The following is a 17,790-nucleotide window of genomic DNA, read 5'->3' on the forward strand; positions in this document are numbered from 1 at the left end:
CTGATGATCCCTGCTCAGTTTCTTTTGTGGGTTTCCTCTCTCTCTCACTGCCTCTTCTTCAAATGATGGTGCTCTCATGGGTTCAGTTCATGGATGCTGTGCTTGGAGTTGGTCTCAATTAGCCCCTCAACCTTACCTGGGCTTAGAGCTTCAGCCATAAGGTGCTGGCTGCCCGTCGCCATGTTCTTCTCAGACCCATCACCTGTTGGATATCTCCATTTGAGTATTCTGAGTCCATTTCAAGGGCTTGGCATTTCCAAGTCCCCATTCGCAAGACTGAACATGTCCACCCTCTCTTCCTGATGAAATGCATCTTCTCCCGTTTCACCCAGGGCAGACGCGATGGAGTTGTCTTGACTATATTTGTGATCAGTCATTAAATAAAGACTAGTTGAATTTTCTCATTGAATCCCCAAAGCAATTCAGCGAAGCTCATTTTGAATGTGAGAAAGCTGAGGTTCGGATTAGGATGCTTGCCCAGCTTTTAAGTGGTCGAGCCAGAATTAGCACCCAGGGAGTCTGATTGCAGAGCTCTATGCCTAACCAACCTCTGTGCCACTACCAGGCCTGTCTGACTGAGGGCTCAAGTTCCTAACCACGTCACTCTACTGAGCGAGCCGTGAGGCTCAATGATCCCAGCACCGGGGCCACAACATTCAATGTGGCGACCCGGCTCAGCGGGTCTCCTTTCTCTTCCGGGGTCACTGCATCAGCTCAGACCCTCATTCTTCTGCTGGACTAACTGGCCTCCTTGACTGTAACCTCCCCTGCTTCAGTTTCTCCTCCACATCTGCCATCCAGGCGAATTTTCTAAAATGCACATTAGATCACATCATGCTTTTCATGGAGATTCTGCTCTACGAAAGCCCCAAACCCTTAGGTTTGCACTCAATGCCCTTCATGAGTGGCCAGTCCTTTGTTTCACTCTGCGGCCTCTGCTCCTACCTGGGCAAGTTCTCTGAGGGCACTGATTAGTTTTACTCATCTTTGAGCCCCAGCCCTGATTGTTTGTTGAATGAATGAATGAATGAATGAATGCAGTGCTACTCTGATGTAAAACTTTAATGAAATTTCTCTTTTCTAGATTCCAAAGGAAGCAAGCAATCGAATATTATAAACAAGTGATACAAATAAAGGAAAATGCAGGGACTTTCACCAACTCCTCACTCGTCAGGAAGCAGCTGAACATTAGTCTAAGTGACACTTTGTGTAAATTAGGTAACTGCTGATGTATTTCTATTAGAAGTGGGTGACTTTTCCCTTTGACCTGCATACTTGGCTTATTTTTAAAAAAGTCTTCATTTTTTGAAGCAGGCAACTCCTGTTGACTTTGTAAGCTACTTGTTTAGCTTCCCTCATCAGAAAAGCGTCTTTGTCTGGGCTGCTGTAACAAATCCACAGACTGGGAGGCCTAGACAACAGATGTCTGTTTCTCACAGTTCTGGAAGCTGGGAAGTCCAAGATCAAGGCGCCAATGGACTCATGAGAGAGCCTGTTTCCTGGTGCCTAGACAGCTCTCCTCTCACTGTGTCCTCACATGGTGGAAAGATGGACGCCTCTTTCAGGAGGGCACTGATTCCATTTGTGAGAAGCTTGCCCTCATGACCCACTTACCTCCCAACGGCCTCATCTCCAAATACCATCATGTTGGGGGTTAGGAGTCCAGCGTAAGAATTTGGGAGGGGAACACACGCTTCTTTCCATAATGGAAAGAAGTCTTCCCATTTTCTAGAAATCTTTCCATCCGTCTCTCAATCTGTTGTGGGTGGGATGCTGTGCCCAACTAGACCCTGTGTCGTCAGCATCGCTTCCCTTCTTGCCCATCCTGTTGTAAGACACTGTTTGTATAGGAAAAGCCTCTCCATGCTCATTTCTATGACCGTGGAGTGACACGGGACTGAAAATCACAAATGGCTTCTCACATGGGCTCACCTTTGATTGAAAGTTTTTAAATTTTTTTTAATTTTTTAAAATTTTATTTATTTATTTTTTCACACATGCAAAAGCAAAGGGCTTTATTATTTTGGGCTTATAAGCTCCGGCTCACAGACTTCACCAACACAGTGGATCCATGCTGAGAGCCTTTTTTGTTTATTTTGAGAGAGAGGGAGAGAGAGTGAGAGCAAGCATGCACATGAGTGGGGGAGGGGCAGAGAGAGAGAGAGAGAGAGAGAGAGGGAGAATCCCAAACAGGCTCTGCACTGTCATCGCAGAGCCCAAAGTGGGGCTTGATCTCACAAACCATCAGATCATGACTTGAGTTGAGATCAAGTGTCAGACGGTTAACCAGCTGAGCCACCCAGACGCCCCTGATTTTACATGTAGAATGGAAGACTCAGTGCCTCAGACCTGTCCCCAGATTTGAAGGCATTTTCTAATTAAAGAGAAAAGTTAAAAATGTAAAATGGAATGAGAGTTAAAAATTGAGATAAAAAATTTGGCCTTAAGCCTGACTAGGAGGGGTCGGGGTTGGGTGCATTTACTCCTTTAGCTTCTTTCTGCTTCTCTTACTACCATTTCACTCCCCTTCTTGGGAGAGGCTCCGCTTCTCTTTTGAGTTTCTTCCACCGGAACATGGTTATCACCAGTGGTTTGTAGTGAACGCTGAGTTTCTTCTTCACCGGTACTACTGTTCCTGAACCCTAAGGTCATTTTCCTGTGTCTGATGCCCAGTAAGCCAATCTCTGAGTCAGCGGGTTTGAAGCAGAGAAAGCTTTGTTATCCAAAGAACAGCCCAGTGAGAAGGCAAGGGATTGGTCTCCAATCTGTCTTGTGTTTGTTGAGCCTGGGGGCAGTTTATATGGCCAACAAGGCGTGTGGGGGTTAGGGGAGGAACTGGATGGGCCTTAAAGCTTCTCAAGGAGAGGCGCAAAACTTCGGAGACCTTGTGCTGCTGGGGCATCTGGGCTCCATCCAGCAGACTCAGCATTACATTTTGGCTTTGAGTCTGTAAGACAAGCGCTATCCAGTAGCCTCCCGCCTTGGTTCCTGTAGCTAGTGCTGGGCAAACGAAGACAAGGAACGAGGTTCAGGATTCTCGCGAGGCTGTGGGGGAATGTGCCTGAGTGCAGCATGCGAGGTTACAGTGGGAGAAGAGCCTTACACCGGTAAAGAAACCCATGCCCAGCTCTACCACCTCAGGTGAAATTTATTCACATTTTAAGGACCAGACTACTGAAGGGCTCCCCAGAGGTCTCATGAGAGAGGGGTCGTCCTCTCCAGGCTCCGCTACAGCCAGGGACCAGGGTGGCTGTATCTTATCCTTCACTGCTCAGTACTTACTTGGCCCCGTACCCCAGGACCTCATTAGCTTGCTCTGCAGGGAGTGGCCACACAATGAGTTCTGTCATTTGCCTGGAGTGTTGCTGCTGCTGGACTTGGAAATCAAGGAGAACGGAGTGATGAACTGGGGGTACTACACACAGTGCTCAGACAACACCCGGAAGGCTAGCCACAGCTGGAAGGACGGAGGGGGTGGGGGTAAGTCAGGGGTGCTTCCCAACCTTGGTGCCTCCAATGGGTGAGTTCCTATTGTGCCAGATAGAGACCTATCGACCCTTGTGGGGCTTTATTGGCTAGACCGGAAATCTCATTGTCTGTAAGTGCCATGACTGGAAACATTTTGAAATACCATGGGGGATCATGAAATCTCACCACCACAGTGCACGACCGACTTTGACCTAAACACATTTTCAACCTCGGGCGGGGGGGGGGGTGCGGAATTTGTCCATTAGGACAGACATCTGGAGGAACTTTGATTGTCAGGATGGGGGCCAAGGAACACTACTGTCATTTGGTGGGTGGAGGCCTGGGTTACTGCTAAATGTCCTACCATGCTTAGGATAGCCCCCCAACAGCAAAAACTGTTGAGGCCAAAATGTCAAAGTGCCAAGGTTGAGAAACCCTGAGTTAGTGAACCACCTTCCCCAGCATGCATGTTGTCCTACAGTAAGACATCATTGCTTTTAGCCTAGTCATTTGCTAAGGAGTTAAAAAGGCTCAAATACTTGATATCTGCAGGGAAAGATGATTTTCAGTCCATAAATTCAGGAGCACACGTGCACACATGCATGCATGTGTGTGTGTGTGTGTGTGTGTGTGTGTGTACCATTTTTTTTCCCCAATAAGTATTTCCAGACTGAGTGTGTGAAGGATTTTTTTACAACCAGAAAAATGCAGATGTAAAATCTATGCAAAAGGAACTATGCACCTAATCTGGTTGCTTTGTAGTAATAGTTTGTTACCAGTTTTGGTGTCTGGACTATGATGGAAATATAATATATTCATTTACTGTCAGATAAGCAGTTTATTAGTATGTGCGTCACTCTTACACGTGGAGCACTCAGCGATGAGTGATTCCAAGGAGTGGTTAGAACTTGGGTCTATATACCTAATTTAGCATGGGAAAGAGAAGCAGGGGAAGAAAGGCACTTAGGGAAAAACAAATTATTATTTGGAAAGACTAATGGGCCCTTAGGAGAATAAATGATGCGTAGTTTGTATCAATGTCTGTCTAGGTGTGGTACCAGGTTCTTGTGTCCCAGAAGAGAAAATTCGAGTTGCCCCTGGGGAGGGGATTTATTAACCCTTGAGGCCTTTTGGGGGGGGCTTTGCTTTTAGGCACATATGGATTTCAAGAACTCAAATGCCTTCAGCCCAAAATAATTTCTTATGTCATTAAGAATGTGCTGTGCTTGGGACGGGGGTAGCCTATCCTGGTGCCCTTTGTCGGCCTTTAACGAGAATGTCTGTCTAAATGGAATGTGCTGAGTGGACTCTATAAACTAAGAAGTAAGCCAGAGCCAAGCACACTTGGGACTCCTCACCGTTAGTCATTTTTAAAGAAGTCTTCGGCCCTCTGCAGTAAAAGCAATACGGAACATCAGTCCTCAGAGCGGCTGACACCACAGTATTTTGCATTGAGGAAAACAAAGAACCAAGAGATACCGAGGATTTCCAGTTATCTATTCAGTGTAGTTTATCTTAATCACTTTATAGATCGTAAGATGTGACAGAATTGTAGAGGTGTTTAACTTACCTGACTAGTTTGTAGATCTGGGGTGGTTTGGGAGAATTATCCACCCTGTGAAGATGAACAACCCCCCCCCCCCAGCCCCCGCCCCAAGCCGGGAACGCTCACATGAAGCTGTCCCTGTGGATGACGGGTGGAATGGTTGCTGATACAAGTCACTGCTGCATCTGCTCCTGTGACTTCGGCTTGGAGGATCACGTGAGAAACTCGTGTTTGTTCCCTTCATCTGTAGCTTGTCTCCCTCGCGGGGCCAGTCCCTTGGGTGCTCAGCCGTGGCCTGCCTGTCACTTTGAAGTCGTCCCTTAGATCCTTCAGCATACATTTTATTTTGTGAGTGCCGTATGGCCTGTATTTCATTTCTGATCACCCTAAGCGTACCTTCTCAATTTGGTAACAATCTGTCTTGGCCTTCTCTGGATGCAGTGACAGAAAAACAGGTGGAAACGAGGTTCCCTGGGCTGGAGGGACGTCCTGAGTGTTCTGGGGAATATGAAGACGAAAGATAACTTTTGCCTTTAACTAACGTCTTCTTTCTTTAGGAGGCAAAACAAACCTATAACAAAAGATACAACCTGTGAAAGGTTTAAGACAGCCCTGGCTGGGGGAGACGGAACTGCAGTGTAGTTGTAGCTTGGCTTCAGTCTGGCGTGTGATCTCAGCTGGTCCCAGCCCCTCTGTCCCTGGCTCTGGCCCTCTCTGAAAATAAGGGTGTTGAGTTCTTTGACTCCCTCTGCAGAGTTCACATGCCATGCTCAAATGTAAAGGAAGACAGTGGTCAGTGTCAGTAGCAGGAGGTTTTTTAGGGGAAAGCCTCTTGGGAGGGACCTTCAGGAAGTGGAGGGTGTGAACCAAGGGAGAAAGGGGCGCTTCTAACTGCATGAGCAAAGGTGGGAAGAAACAAAGATGTGGAGGGGACAGATGGGGGCTGTCAGGAGGGGCTCTGAGAAAGGGACAGGAGGCGAAGAAGTCGGAGAGCAGGCAGTGTGGGATAAGAAGCCAGTGTGCGCTGATTTGAAGGCAGGCCTCCCTGTGGGTGTGCGGGGGGCGGGGGTTCACCCTGAAGAAGCCTGGGGCCCAGGGATCCTCTGATGGGCTTATTCTATTGAGGAGACTGTTTTGGAAACTATTTACAATTACTTAGAGCTCATCAGGGCCGTCTAAAGTCTGTCTATCTGTCTACACATTCAGCGATGAGCACAGTTTCTGTCCCTTGTCAGGGAGCAAGAATTCCTGTCCCCTCCAAGGTCCTGTAGCTGTTCTGAGAACCAGGGTGATGTGAGACAGAGTAACAGGAGAAAATCAAATTTAATGACATACATTTGGGGAATCCACACAGACACAGAAATTCCAAACGCAGGCAACACGAGGTGTCTGTGTCATCCTGAAGGGAGCGAACTGGGATTCCAGAGGGAAGGAGCACAGTTCATGGCGCGGTAAGAGCAGGTGTTGGCAGTCGGATGTTTGCCCTGCCATGCAGATGGGCCACTCAGATAAAGATGCTCTCTGCTGATTTATTCTGGCCGAGACTCCACTTTAGATTCTTCTGTGTGGTCAAGGGAAGTGTCTCTTCGCCTGCAGGGTCTTGACTGCCTTGAGTTGAAAATAGTCTTCATTTCAAAGTGGTTTATCTAGGGGTGGCCTGCCCTGGGGCCCCCGCCATTTCACTTAAATTAACCCCCCTGCATTCATTACCTCTTTACATTCCCTCACCAGCTGTCTTTCTTCCTAGTACTTAGTACTACCTATAGTTATGTATTATTTATTTGCTTATTATGTTTTTTATAAATTTGCCTCCCTTACTAAAAGGAAGGTATTTGAGCTGTCTTCCTAGCTCTTAAAAGGGGAAAGGGTCCCTGGTAGTTGCCCAATGCGTTTTTGCTGAGTGAATGGATGTGTGACAGAAGAAATGCCTTTGCTAATTCAGATTTACCCTTTCCCCCTTTAGGAAAGCAAGCATGGAATATTAAGGGTATTTTTTTCTTGATTTAAAAAAAAAATTTATTTTCAGAGAGAGAGAGAGCAAGTGGGAGAGGGGCAGAGAGAGAGGAGAGAATCCCAAGCAGGCTCCGTACTATCACCACAGAGCCCCATGTGGGGCTCATGTTCATGAACTGTGAGATCATGACTTGAGCCAAAATCAAGATCAGATGCTTAACCAACCGAGCCACACAAGCGCCCTGTTAAGGGTATTTTAAATGTTAATTACTTGTGTTATCATTATCATTCATTCATTTAACAAGTATTTACTGTACCTTAAAGCAGTAAGAACAGGTTATAGTTAGGACTGTTGGAACAGGGGAAAAGAGACCTCACTACAGAAGTGCACTTAATTTTGAATACAGCACGGATGAGTGGAATTCACAGCCAAGGAGCAGGGAGGGAGTCAGTGGACAGAAAACCAACCAAACCAAAATTGCATTTTATTTTATTTATTTTATTTTTTGAGAGACAGAGAGAGAGAGAGAAAGAGAGAGACAGAGAGAAAGAGAGAGAGAGCAGGGGAGAGGCAGAGAGAGGAAGGGAGAGAATCCCAAGCAGTCTCTATGCAGAGCCCGATACAGAGCTCGAACTCATGAACTGTGAGATCATGACCTGAGCCAAAATCAAGAGTCACATGCTTAACCAACTGAGCCACCCAGGTGCCTCCAAATTGTATTTTAACCTACTGAAAATAATCATCTTCAGTAGACTTTTCATATTTTGGTTTGGGTTATGGATGAACAGTGATAAATTGCTAGCTTGAAAGTCTTGGCACCTACCTTAGTCTTCTAGTATTTTATTATTACCTTTGGTCACCATACAGGATCCCGTGTAAACTTCCCAGATAGAAGGGGGTGGCCTTCCAGCAAGGATAATTCAGACTTTAATTATAGCCTTTATAGGCATGAGATTATCATAAACACATATTAAGATGATGGATTTGTGAGGGGCAATAAATTCTATGTTTTGTTTCTTCTGATCGTGGTTTTGTGAGGCACTTACTCAAAAATAAGGTCTTTCTGTGTAATGTATCCTGTAAAGTTTGTCTCTTCTCAATTTCAGTCCAGTTTCAAGACAAATCTTAACCTGAGAAACCTGTGAATTCTGGAGATTTTAGTACTAATCTTAACTATGAAAAGAGGATTTTGTGATTTATGTTCCAAATTGCCTCTGACACAGGCTGAGTGTTCTGAACTGAATTGTTTCTTTTGGAAGAGCTGTGATAGATGAGGTTCATGTTACTTCCCTCTCCCTGGGATTCTTTTAAAAAAAGAAATGCCAACCATCTTCATCAAATTTAGAAGGAAGAAATTAAACAAAAGCTCTAGTGGGTGACTTTCCACATGGTGAGTCAGTCCTCTCTCCTCAGAGGAGTTTCAATGCTTGGATAAGCTGGGGCCCTCTAGAGCGTTAGGCCTCTTAATCCAAGGGTGTCAGGTGAAATGATATAGACAGAAATGCCTTTCAATTTTATTTTATTCTTTCCTTTGGGGAGAGAGAGAGCAAGAGTGCGAGAGAGCAAGAACACACATAGGGGGTAGAAGAAAGAGAGACAGAGAGAGAATCCCAAACAAGGGTTTAATCTCATCACCTTGGGATCATGACCTGAGCTGAAATCAAGAGTTGGATGCTCAACTGACTAAGCCATTCAGGCATCCCATGCATTTCACTGTTAACTTTGACATATAAATGTAATTATTTCCTCAAACTCTTAAATTTAGAATCAAGACTTTTTAAAAATGAGGCCTCTGATTGGAATTAGCCATCATCTTTCTCAAAATGTGCCACCCACAATTTCCAGTTTTAGTTTCTGTAGGGTGAGAACTTGGACGATTGTGATGGTTTGTGTAAGATCCTTCTAGGTTGCTACCTTTTTTTCCCCTCCACCTTTTATGGTTGCCTCGCCCTGGAATTTGAAAGAATTCCAAAGCATTCAGCCTGTTCTTCATAGAAAACAACTTTCATTTCATTTTTTTAAAGTAGACTCCATGCCCAGTGTGGAGCTGAATGCGGGGCCTAAACTCATGACCCTGAGATCAAGACCTAACCTGAGATCAAGAGTCAGAGGCTTAACCACTTGAGCCACCCAGACAGCCCACCAAAGATGTATTTTAGGTCTAATACTCTGATGGCCGAATAGAGGATGGAGCTGGTTAGAGACTGGAGAGTCTTCTGTGTTAACTGAGGCCAGAACAGTAGAAATGGAGAGAAAAGGTTGTATTTGAGGTTTAGGAGGTACATCCTACTGCGCTCAGGGCTTGATTGGATGTGGAAGGGTAGGGAAGGGAACAGAGGTACCCCAGTGTATGGCCCCTACCAGAGGTCATTGCATCTGGTGGATGAAGTTGTTGCCATTCAAAGACAGGAAGCAGAGGGTGAGAGCTGGGGTGGGATTCGTGATGAGCTAACTTAGGGCATGTTGACTTTGAATCTCTTAGGTGAGTGGAGACGTTCAGTAGGCAGTAAAGTATATGACTCTGGTGCTTAGGAGCTAGAAGACTGAGCTGGAGAAAAATATCCTGGAGTCCTTAGCATATGCTTGGTGGGTCAACCTGGTAGAATGGTTGTGTAATACCCAAGATTTCTTTATCGTCCCCAAAAACCAGAAACCCGCCAGGGAGACCACGTCACGCATGCAAAAGCAAAGGGCTTTATTACGGGCTTAGGCTCGCCGGGGCCTAAACTCGGGCTCACAGACTTTACCGGTGCGGTGGATCCATGCTGAGAGCCCCGAACAAAGGTGGGGCAGGGCTTTTATGAGTTTGGGAAGGGGGAGTTACAGGAAATTGTGACATAGGTACCGTGATCCAATTATTATTATACAATATTATTGACAGGTTTATCCAATTACAACATTTAGAGTGTTAACCAATCACAGAGTAGACCCAGGACCCTCACATAGGGTGTAACTAGCCTTAAGCAATAACTGATTACCTATAGCTTCTATTTCTAGGCCTGCCCTTAAGAATGCTAAGGGTATTACAAGGGTGGTCCCTCCTGCCTTGGGCAATGTGTGCCCTTCTATTGTCTCAAACCTGCTTCCTTACTGTTGAAAGAGCCAAGAAGAATGTAAGAAGATGGCAGGAGATAGAAGTTGGAAGAATGCCAATATTTAAGGGGTAGGCAGAGGGAAGGGTTGTAGTAAAAGCTGTAGAGCGAGGCTGAGAGTCAGCAAAGCGTGGAAGGCAAGAAAGGACAGGACTGACAACTGACCACCAGCCTGAGAGCGGACCCTTGCAACACAGACGCCACCGGGAACCTTCGGTTTGGGGGAGCGGCAGGGCAAAAGCCTGTGTAAGAGAGAAGGATGAATTTGTCCCTCTGCTCAAAGCTGGGGTCTGCACGGGCCCCTGAACTGGTGGAGTGAACTGGAGGACAGAGGTTGCTGCTTGCCACCTGCAGCCGGGTCCCTGTGAGCAGAGTGGCCAACGGTCTCCGTGGAGAGGGGTAGAGTGAAGGACCCCCCCCCCCATACCCTCTGATATTGTTTCCTTTTAGGGCAGAAATGGAAAGCCCACGGAGACATCCAGTTGCAATGTTTTGTTTTGAGACCATGATACCTTTCTCCCTCCCTAATATGTTAGAAGACACACATTGAAAGAATGAGCAAACATTCTTAAGCAAACAAGCTTAATTTCTCAGACTGAAGGGCTTCTGAGGAAGAAACTTTGGACATAGCCTACTTGGCAAACAAAAAGAAAGTTTCAACAAAGAACCTCTAGGTACTGCATAATCCTCCTTCCTCATTCACACGGGCAGGACGGCTTCCAGGTGGAGAATGTAGAAGGGGGTGCTCTCTACCTCTTAGCCCATTCACTCCACGCAGGAGGGGAGCTCACGGTTGGGCAGCGTCTGCAGAGTCTTGGGGACTTCCTGAGGCCCTCCACCCACACCTGTGGTCTTCCTTGTTAGCCGGGGCAGCCACCTGCCTTGCAGCTATGGGCTGGGGAGAAAGTAAACACAGCGCTGGTATTGCCAAATCCCACATATTAGGTGACAGCAAACATTAGAGGAAGCACAAGGCTTAAATTTCAGTAGAATACAGACTGGAAAACAATGTACTTTAGAAGAATACTGAAAAGGGCAGAGAGTTGTCTTTGGATAAAAGATCTTGCTTTATTTTTCCAGGGGAAATAGTAAAGTTACCACTTTATTTTTGTTTTATTTTTTTTAATAATGTTTATTTATTTGGAGAGAGAGAGAGACTGAGAGTGAGCAAACAGGGGAGGGGCAGAGAGGGAGAGAGAATCCCAAGCAGGCTCTGCGCTGTCAGTGCTGATTTGGGGCTCAGTCTCATGAACCATGAGATTATGACCTGAGCGAAAATCAAGAGTCAGACACTCAATGGGCTGAACCACTCAGGGGTCCCCCACTTTATTTTTAATATAAGCAGTACGAAAGTTGGGGGGGTGAGGAGAACTTACCATTTAAAATTCAGAACAGATTTTCAAGGTGGTTAGTAGGACTCCTTCCCCCCTTTTATTGTCTCTGATTCACATTCATTCCGTCCATACATGGAAAATGAAAGGAGAACTGATGGTGCCGCCCTACCTATATTTTTATGAAAATCTCCTAGGGATCCATTGCAAGTGTTCTCTTTTTTTTTTTTTTTTCAATTTTTAATGTTTTATTTATTTTTGAGAGAGAGACAGCATGAGCAGAGGAGGGTCAGAGAGAGAGGAAGACACAGTATCTGCAGATAGGCTCCAGGCTCTGAGCTAGCTCTCAGCACAGAACCCGATGCAGGGCTTGAACCCACGAACCGTTAGATCATGACCTGAGCGGAAGCCAGATGCTCAACCGACTGAGCCACCCAGGTGCCCCTCAACAGTGTTCTCTTTACCTGCTCCTAGAAGTTATAGTGGTTGGATCCCAGGGACCTGGCTTTGAACCCCAGTCCTGCTGATTTACAGACAAAACCTCTCTGAGTCTCAATTTTCTTACTGGCCAAAAAAGGAATAATAACAGTAATGTCCATCAGGTTATTTTAAAGATTTAATGAGATGATGTATGCAGAATGACCAACAGAATGCCCAATTAATGTTAGATTTCCTCTCCATCCAGAATGAAGAGTTGAAGTAAGAAGAGGTTCAGTGACTTCTGTCTAATTTGATCGAACCCATCCTGGTCCGTCTTCTTCCCTGGGCTAGGAGGTCTGACCAGGCTGGGTCCTGCTGCCCAGCTAGTCCTGACCCCAAGAGAGGATGGGATGGCCTGGGGCTAGGCCTGAGGCAAGGATGTCCTTTCCTGGTAGTTACTAATGCTTGTTGCCAGAAAGAGCTGATTGGATTGTTCCGAGGGCGGAGCTATAGATATGGGTCCAGAATCCGGAGGGTAGAGGGGCCTGAGCATCCAAGACCATGTGGTCAGGAGGGAGTCTGAGGAGCCAGAGCCGGAAATGTGTTAGGGGCAGCGTAGCCGGTCTGTGTGACAAGTCGGAGCCTCTTAAAGGGCCTGGGGCAGAATGAGCATTCTGCTCGGCCTGGTTATTGGCGTCCAGAAGGTCTCTGAGAATGAGTTCTTCAGCGGCCACGTGAGACCTCTGGCTCTCTTCTCCTCCACTTTGCCTTATAAGGCCAGTGAAGGCCAAGGTGACATGGCCATCCAGAGCGGGGCAACTCACACGTGTATTCTGCTCTCCTAGCCTGCATCACAGGGAGTTATGAAACTACTTCAAAAAGAAGAAAAATAGCCACAGATTGCGAAGCAGAGCCAAGAGCGACAGCTCCCTACCAGACTCATACCTGGGTTATGACTCACGAGGCAGGGCTACAGAGAAGAGGACGGCGCTGCAGACAGAAGCCACCGCTGGTGCTCCGAAGAGGGGCAATCAGAACGAGGGAAGCGGCAGCTGAGTGTAGCCCTCGAGGACACAGGCCTGGGGACGAAGCCGACCTTGGATCACTACACCACCAACGGGAGCAAGTCCCTTCGCTCAGTCTGCTCCTCTTTAAAAGACAATACACATGCACGGAAAGTTCTCTGGAAGGACATGTGTCTCGGAGAGGGCTGCACAGACGGGGACTGAGATGGGAGAGACACTTTTTACTTCAGATCTTCATATATTTTCATTTTGAACCATGTGGATGCATGTCCTATTAAAAGGCTAAATGAGAAAGAAATAGACAAATGATGATAGTTTTATACCTTTTAGGATTACACAGGCCTGATGGGTGGCAATCATGTAATTTACTGTTGTTGTTGTTGTTGTTAATATGGGGCCATTGGCTGGGTCACCTGCCTGCGGTTTTTGCCCTTGAGATCTTGGCAGTCTCTGTCACACATCCAGATCAATGCCCTGTATGCACTGGCCTTATGTTTATAACTAGTCGTATAAATTCAGCTCCTTAAAAACAGTCTTGTAAATGGGCTAAATGAGTAAATGAATAAATTTTCCACTTGCAAATTAGAGAAATATATATATATACATATTAACACATTTTTAGAAAATTATGTTATATTATTGAGCGGCACATGGCATTGTATAATGAACACCTATAGACCCTTTGCCTGTTTTCACCAATGGTTAATGTTTTGGCCACATTTGCATTCTTTCTCTCTTTCATACATGCATGTCCATCCATATTTTTTTTTCTCAACTATTTGAATGTTAGTTGCTGATATGACACTTCTGTCTGTAAATATTTCAGCATGTGTCTTCCCCCATATAACCGCAATACACTTATCAAACCTGGGAGATTTGACCGTTACGTAAGGCTGGTATCTAATGTGCAGCTTATATTTAAATGTCCCCAAGTGTTCCAGTAAATACCATTTTTTTAAATGTTTGTTTTTCTTTATTTTAAGAGAAAGAGTGTGTGCATGCCTGTGTGTGTGCATAAGAGGGAGGGACAGAGAGAGAGAGAGAGAGGGAGAGAGAGAATTCCCAGCAGCTCCATCCCCAGCACAGAGCCTGATGCTCAATCCCACGACCTTGAGAACATGACCTGAGCCCAAATCAAGAACCAGATGCTTAAGTGACTGAACCACCCAGGCACCCCTAAGTATTCTACACAGTTGTTTATTTTTTCATCCAGAATCTTATATAAGATTTTCCATTGCATTTGGTTGTCTCTTTTAGCCCAGAACACTTAAGTAGTCTTGTTTTATCTCTCATGGTGTGGACATTTTGAAACATCAGTTTCTGCTCTGCCCACTCCCCTCCCCCACTTCTGTATGGTTCAATTTGTATCTGATTGTTTCTTATATTTAGACTTGGGTTAAATGTTTTTGTCAGGAATACTACAATAGATGATGCTTTAATGCCATCTTTTTTTTAAGTTTATTGATTTTGAGAGAGAGAGAGAGAGAACAAGAGCAAACATGAGCAGGGAAGGGGGGAGAGAGAGAGAGAGAGAGAGAGAGAGAGAGAGAGAGAGAGAGAGAGAGAGAGAAAATCCCAAGCAGGCTCTGCACAGTCAGTGCAGATCCTGACACGGGGCTTGGATATATAAACTGTGAGACCATGACCTGAGCTGAAATTAAGAGTAAGCTGCTCAAACGACTGAGCCCCCCTTTTCTAAAAATAATGGAAAGGTTTGGGACACCTGGGTGGCTCAGTCGGTTGAGCGTCCGACTTTGGCTCAGGTCATGATCTCATGGTTTGCGGGTTCGAGCCCCGCGTCGGCCTCTGTGCTGACAGCTAGCTCAGAGCCTGGAGCCTGCTTCTGATTTTGTACCTCCCTCTCTCTCTGACCCTCCCCTGCTCATGCTGTGTCTCTCTGTCTCTCAAAAATAAATAAAAAACATTAAAAAAAATAATGGAAAGGTTCCTGTGATCTTCTCTGTAGCATTCCAGTTTTAGTCCATGTGCTGCTGAAGCAAGCCCCCAAGGCCATCTTTTATAACTTTTTTTATCCTTCTCTTTCTTTGAAGTATGTGAAACCAGGAGCAATTTTTAAAAGTGCTAATATTCTTATTTTCGAATATCCAGCAGGTCAGTTATTCATAAACGACTCCGGTCATCACATCATGACTGAAGCAGTGGGCTATTTGTACAGATCACTTGACTTAAGGGTGACCCACCTGGGATCTTCTCACTCCTCAATCCATGGGATCCTGCAGTGAGTTTCCATTCTGTGTCTCAAAAAGAAACCTGCTTCTGGCTATTCACATGATACCTGTGGCCTCCTGACGGTTTTTGATCTTTTGCAGACTTCTGAGGGAAATTGAGCGCATCAGGAGTAGAAGATGTTGGCCTCAAGGCATGAGTCAGCAGTATTCCAAGGGCTCTAGGAATGGCACCTCATTATGCGAGTATTTGCTTAAATTAGACTACCACAGTGCTCAGAATTCGAATACAGTGAGCTCTGCAATATGCATGAATGCAGGGAAGCTACAGAGAGCTAAAAGCACGGACTTGGCACCTCATGCAATTTCAGATAGATCAAAATGTGCTTCTGGAGAAGGGAAAAAGGTCTTGAGACCCATCATTTCTGTTTCTGCTGAGAAGACCCGACGGAAGACACGGGATAATGTGGAGCCAAGGAATGGCACAGAAGAAGAAGGCTCAATGAAAAAGAAAGATTATTCCTCTAAGGTTTTATCTTTGAGTAAAATGGATAGTGCAATAAAGCTTTCGCGGCAAAAAATTTTGTCAACTAAAGGTGAGGGTGGAGAAGGCCAAATCACCACTTTCTACCGGCATCTCCTGGGAGGAGGGTCTCTTAGCACAAATAATCCCTGGGAATCCATATCTGAGCTCATATCAGAAAAGTGGCTTTTTCATAGCCCAGAATACAGTTCAAGTCCCCTGAAGAGTTTTTTGCAGAGAAGATCTCAGTTTGAAACCAAATTGTTGAAGACCTCAAGTGATACTAATAAAGTATAAAAATGACCATGGGTGTTTTTGTGTCTATAATTTCTTTCTATTTGTCTTTATTTAGAACTCTTTGATGAGATATTTTCTTTTATAACTCTTAGAAGTGGTGATAATCAAAGTCTAGGGTCTTGATTTTTTAGTTCCTTAAAATATGTAACAGATTGTAGCTAAAAAGAACAACTTTGAAGTGATTCATATTTGCGTGGTAGGTAGAAGAATGTTGATTTTGCAGCGTTCCATATCTAAAAATGTGCTGAAGTGGTGCTATTAAAGTTCTAGTTGTGTTACTTTTACATTGATACAGTTTATTTTGAATTTATGAATTGATTTTCCAGGTAAACAAAGTTTTTATAATTGCTATCACCAAAACTTTTTTCAATGAAATATGAACAAGAAACAATAAGTTGGAATAAATGAAAACCATAAAGTAAGTTTAAAGTATCAAAGTCCATGGATTTAATATCATATCTATTTTACTCTTTAAAAAAAAATGTTCATTTCTTTACTTTGAGATAGAGTTTGAGTGGGGGAAGGGCACAGAGAGAGGAAGACAGAGAATCCCAGGCAGCAGGCTCTGCACTGTCAGCACAGAGCCCGACACAGGGCTGGATCCCACAAACTGTGAGATCATGACCTGAGCCAAAACCAAGAGCCAGAGACTTAAGTGACTGAGCCACCCAGGTGCCCCATATCATATCTATTTGAAACATTTTAATTGCCTCTCTCAGTGATTTGTGTCCATTAACTGTTAAAAATTACTTATCAGCTATTTTACCACCCAGCTAAATTCTACATAGTATATTAGGAAGCCAAATGGAAGAATGGGCTCAGCAGTGTGACCTCAGGAGAATTATTTCACTTGTCTTGACCTCAGTTTCATTATTTATAAAATGGGAGAAATGACAGCTCCTGCTTTTAAAGATTATGAGAGGATTGCATAAGAATGCACGTAGCAAGCCTTTAATAAATAGTAGTTGTTATTTGTAAGGGTCTAACTCAGAGGCCATCTTTTTCCAAGAAGCATTTTCTGACCTCTTTAGCCAACAGCTTACGCATAGGTGAATGCTTGGGTTATTTGTCTTAGATCATGCCTGATTTCACACATGACAGTGTGGTCTCCAAGCAGTGAGCCAGCCTTGCGTTATTCCCTGTACTCCAGCTAACACCCTGCTCAATAGTATCCACAGTAACCAACAGCTTGGGGAGTCCTCTGAGTTCAGTGATCCTCAGCGGGGTTCTGGGTGGGCCTTTCCTGCAGCAGCCAAGTCTGATTCAGTCGCACAGAACTGTCACATCGTGGGGGTTACTGTTTATTTGTCTTTGGTGGAACCACAATGCACAGAACAGGTGCAGCCTAGCAGATGTGAGGAAAGACAGGTGCACTGCCCTGGTGAACGTACGCAGGAGCAGGAGCAGGGTGGAGGAGTCCTGAGGGCCTCCCTCTCAAGGCAGGAATCTCTGGAGGGGTACTGGCCTTCTAGGCGGTGTAGTAGTTGGGGGCGGGGAGAAGAGGATGACTTTCAAACACATCAGCCCACATGTGGGGTCTTGGCCGAGCTGTTCCCTCAGGGAAGGCACTGGAAAGATCCAATTTAGGGACCGACCGCTCCCGCAATCCGGGAGAGAGCCAGAATTCAGAAGCTGTTAATGCTGAGAGAGGTCACCTCCTGAAGCCTGGGCTAGAGGCACTTTGTCCGTGCAGTCAGAGTTGGGGGGACGGCCGCGGTCTGTGAGGGGGAGAAGGAAACGTATAGGATCAGGGAGTGACCACAGTAGACTAGGCGGTAGGGCCCGGCCGCCCAGGCCCCGCCCCCTACCCGACAGGACCAGACCACGCCCAAGCCCCCCCCTCCCGCTCCCTGAAAGACAGGCCCCGCCCACTGCCAGACAGGCCCAGGCCCCGCCCCCGCGGCGGCCACAGGGGCGGGCCGCGCCGCCGCCACGTGCTCCGACGCAG

The 17,790-nt window shown here is 45.7% G+C and overlaps 1 protein-coding gene across 1 annotated transcript in view; it reads left to right on the forward strand.

The window, feature by feature from the left end:
* The window catches only part of LOC115304533 (putative tetratricopeptide repeat protein 41), a 70,168-nt gene extending 54,319 nt beyond the window's left edge, over window positions 1-15,849 (forward strand). Inside the window, exons 13-15 of the mRNA XM_029954756.1 lie at window positions 1,085-1,218; window positions 14,946-15,075; window positions 15,167-15,849. Of these exons, the coding sequence (XP_029810616.1) occupies window positions 1,085-1,218; window positions 14,946-15,075; window positions 15,167-15,842 (940 nt within the window). The 3' untranslated portion in view covers window positions 15,843-15,849. The remainder of the gene's footprint in view (window positions 1-1,084; window positions 1,219-14,945; window positions 15,076-15,166) is intronic.
* Window positions 15,850-17,790: the final 1,941 nt, after the last annotated feature.

This window comes from Suricata suricatta, chromosome 10, assembly GCF_006229205.1.
Source record: "Suricata suricatta isolate VVHF042 chromosome 10, meerkat_22Aug2017_6uvM2_HiC, whole genome shotgun sequence".
In the NCBI taxonomy this organism is placed as follows: domain Eukaryota; kingdom Metazoa; phylum Chordata; class Mammalia; order Carnivora; family Herpestidae; genus Suricata; species Suricata suricatta.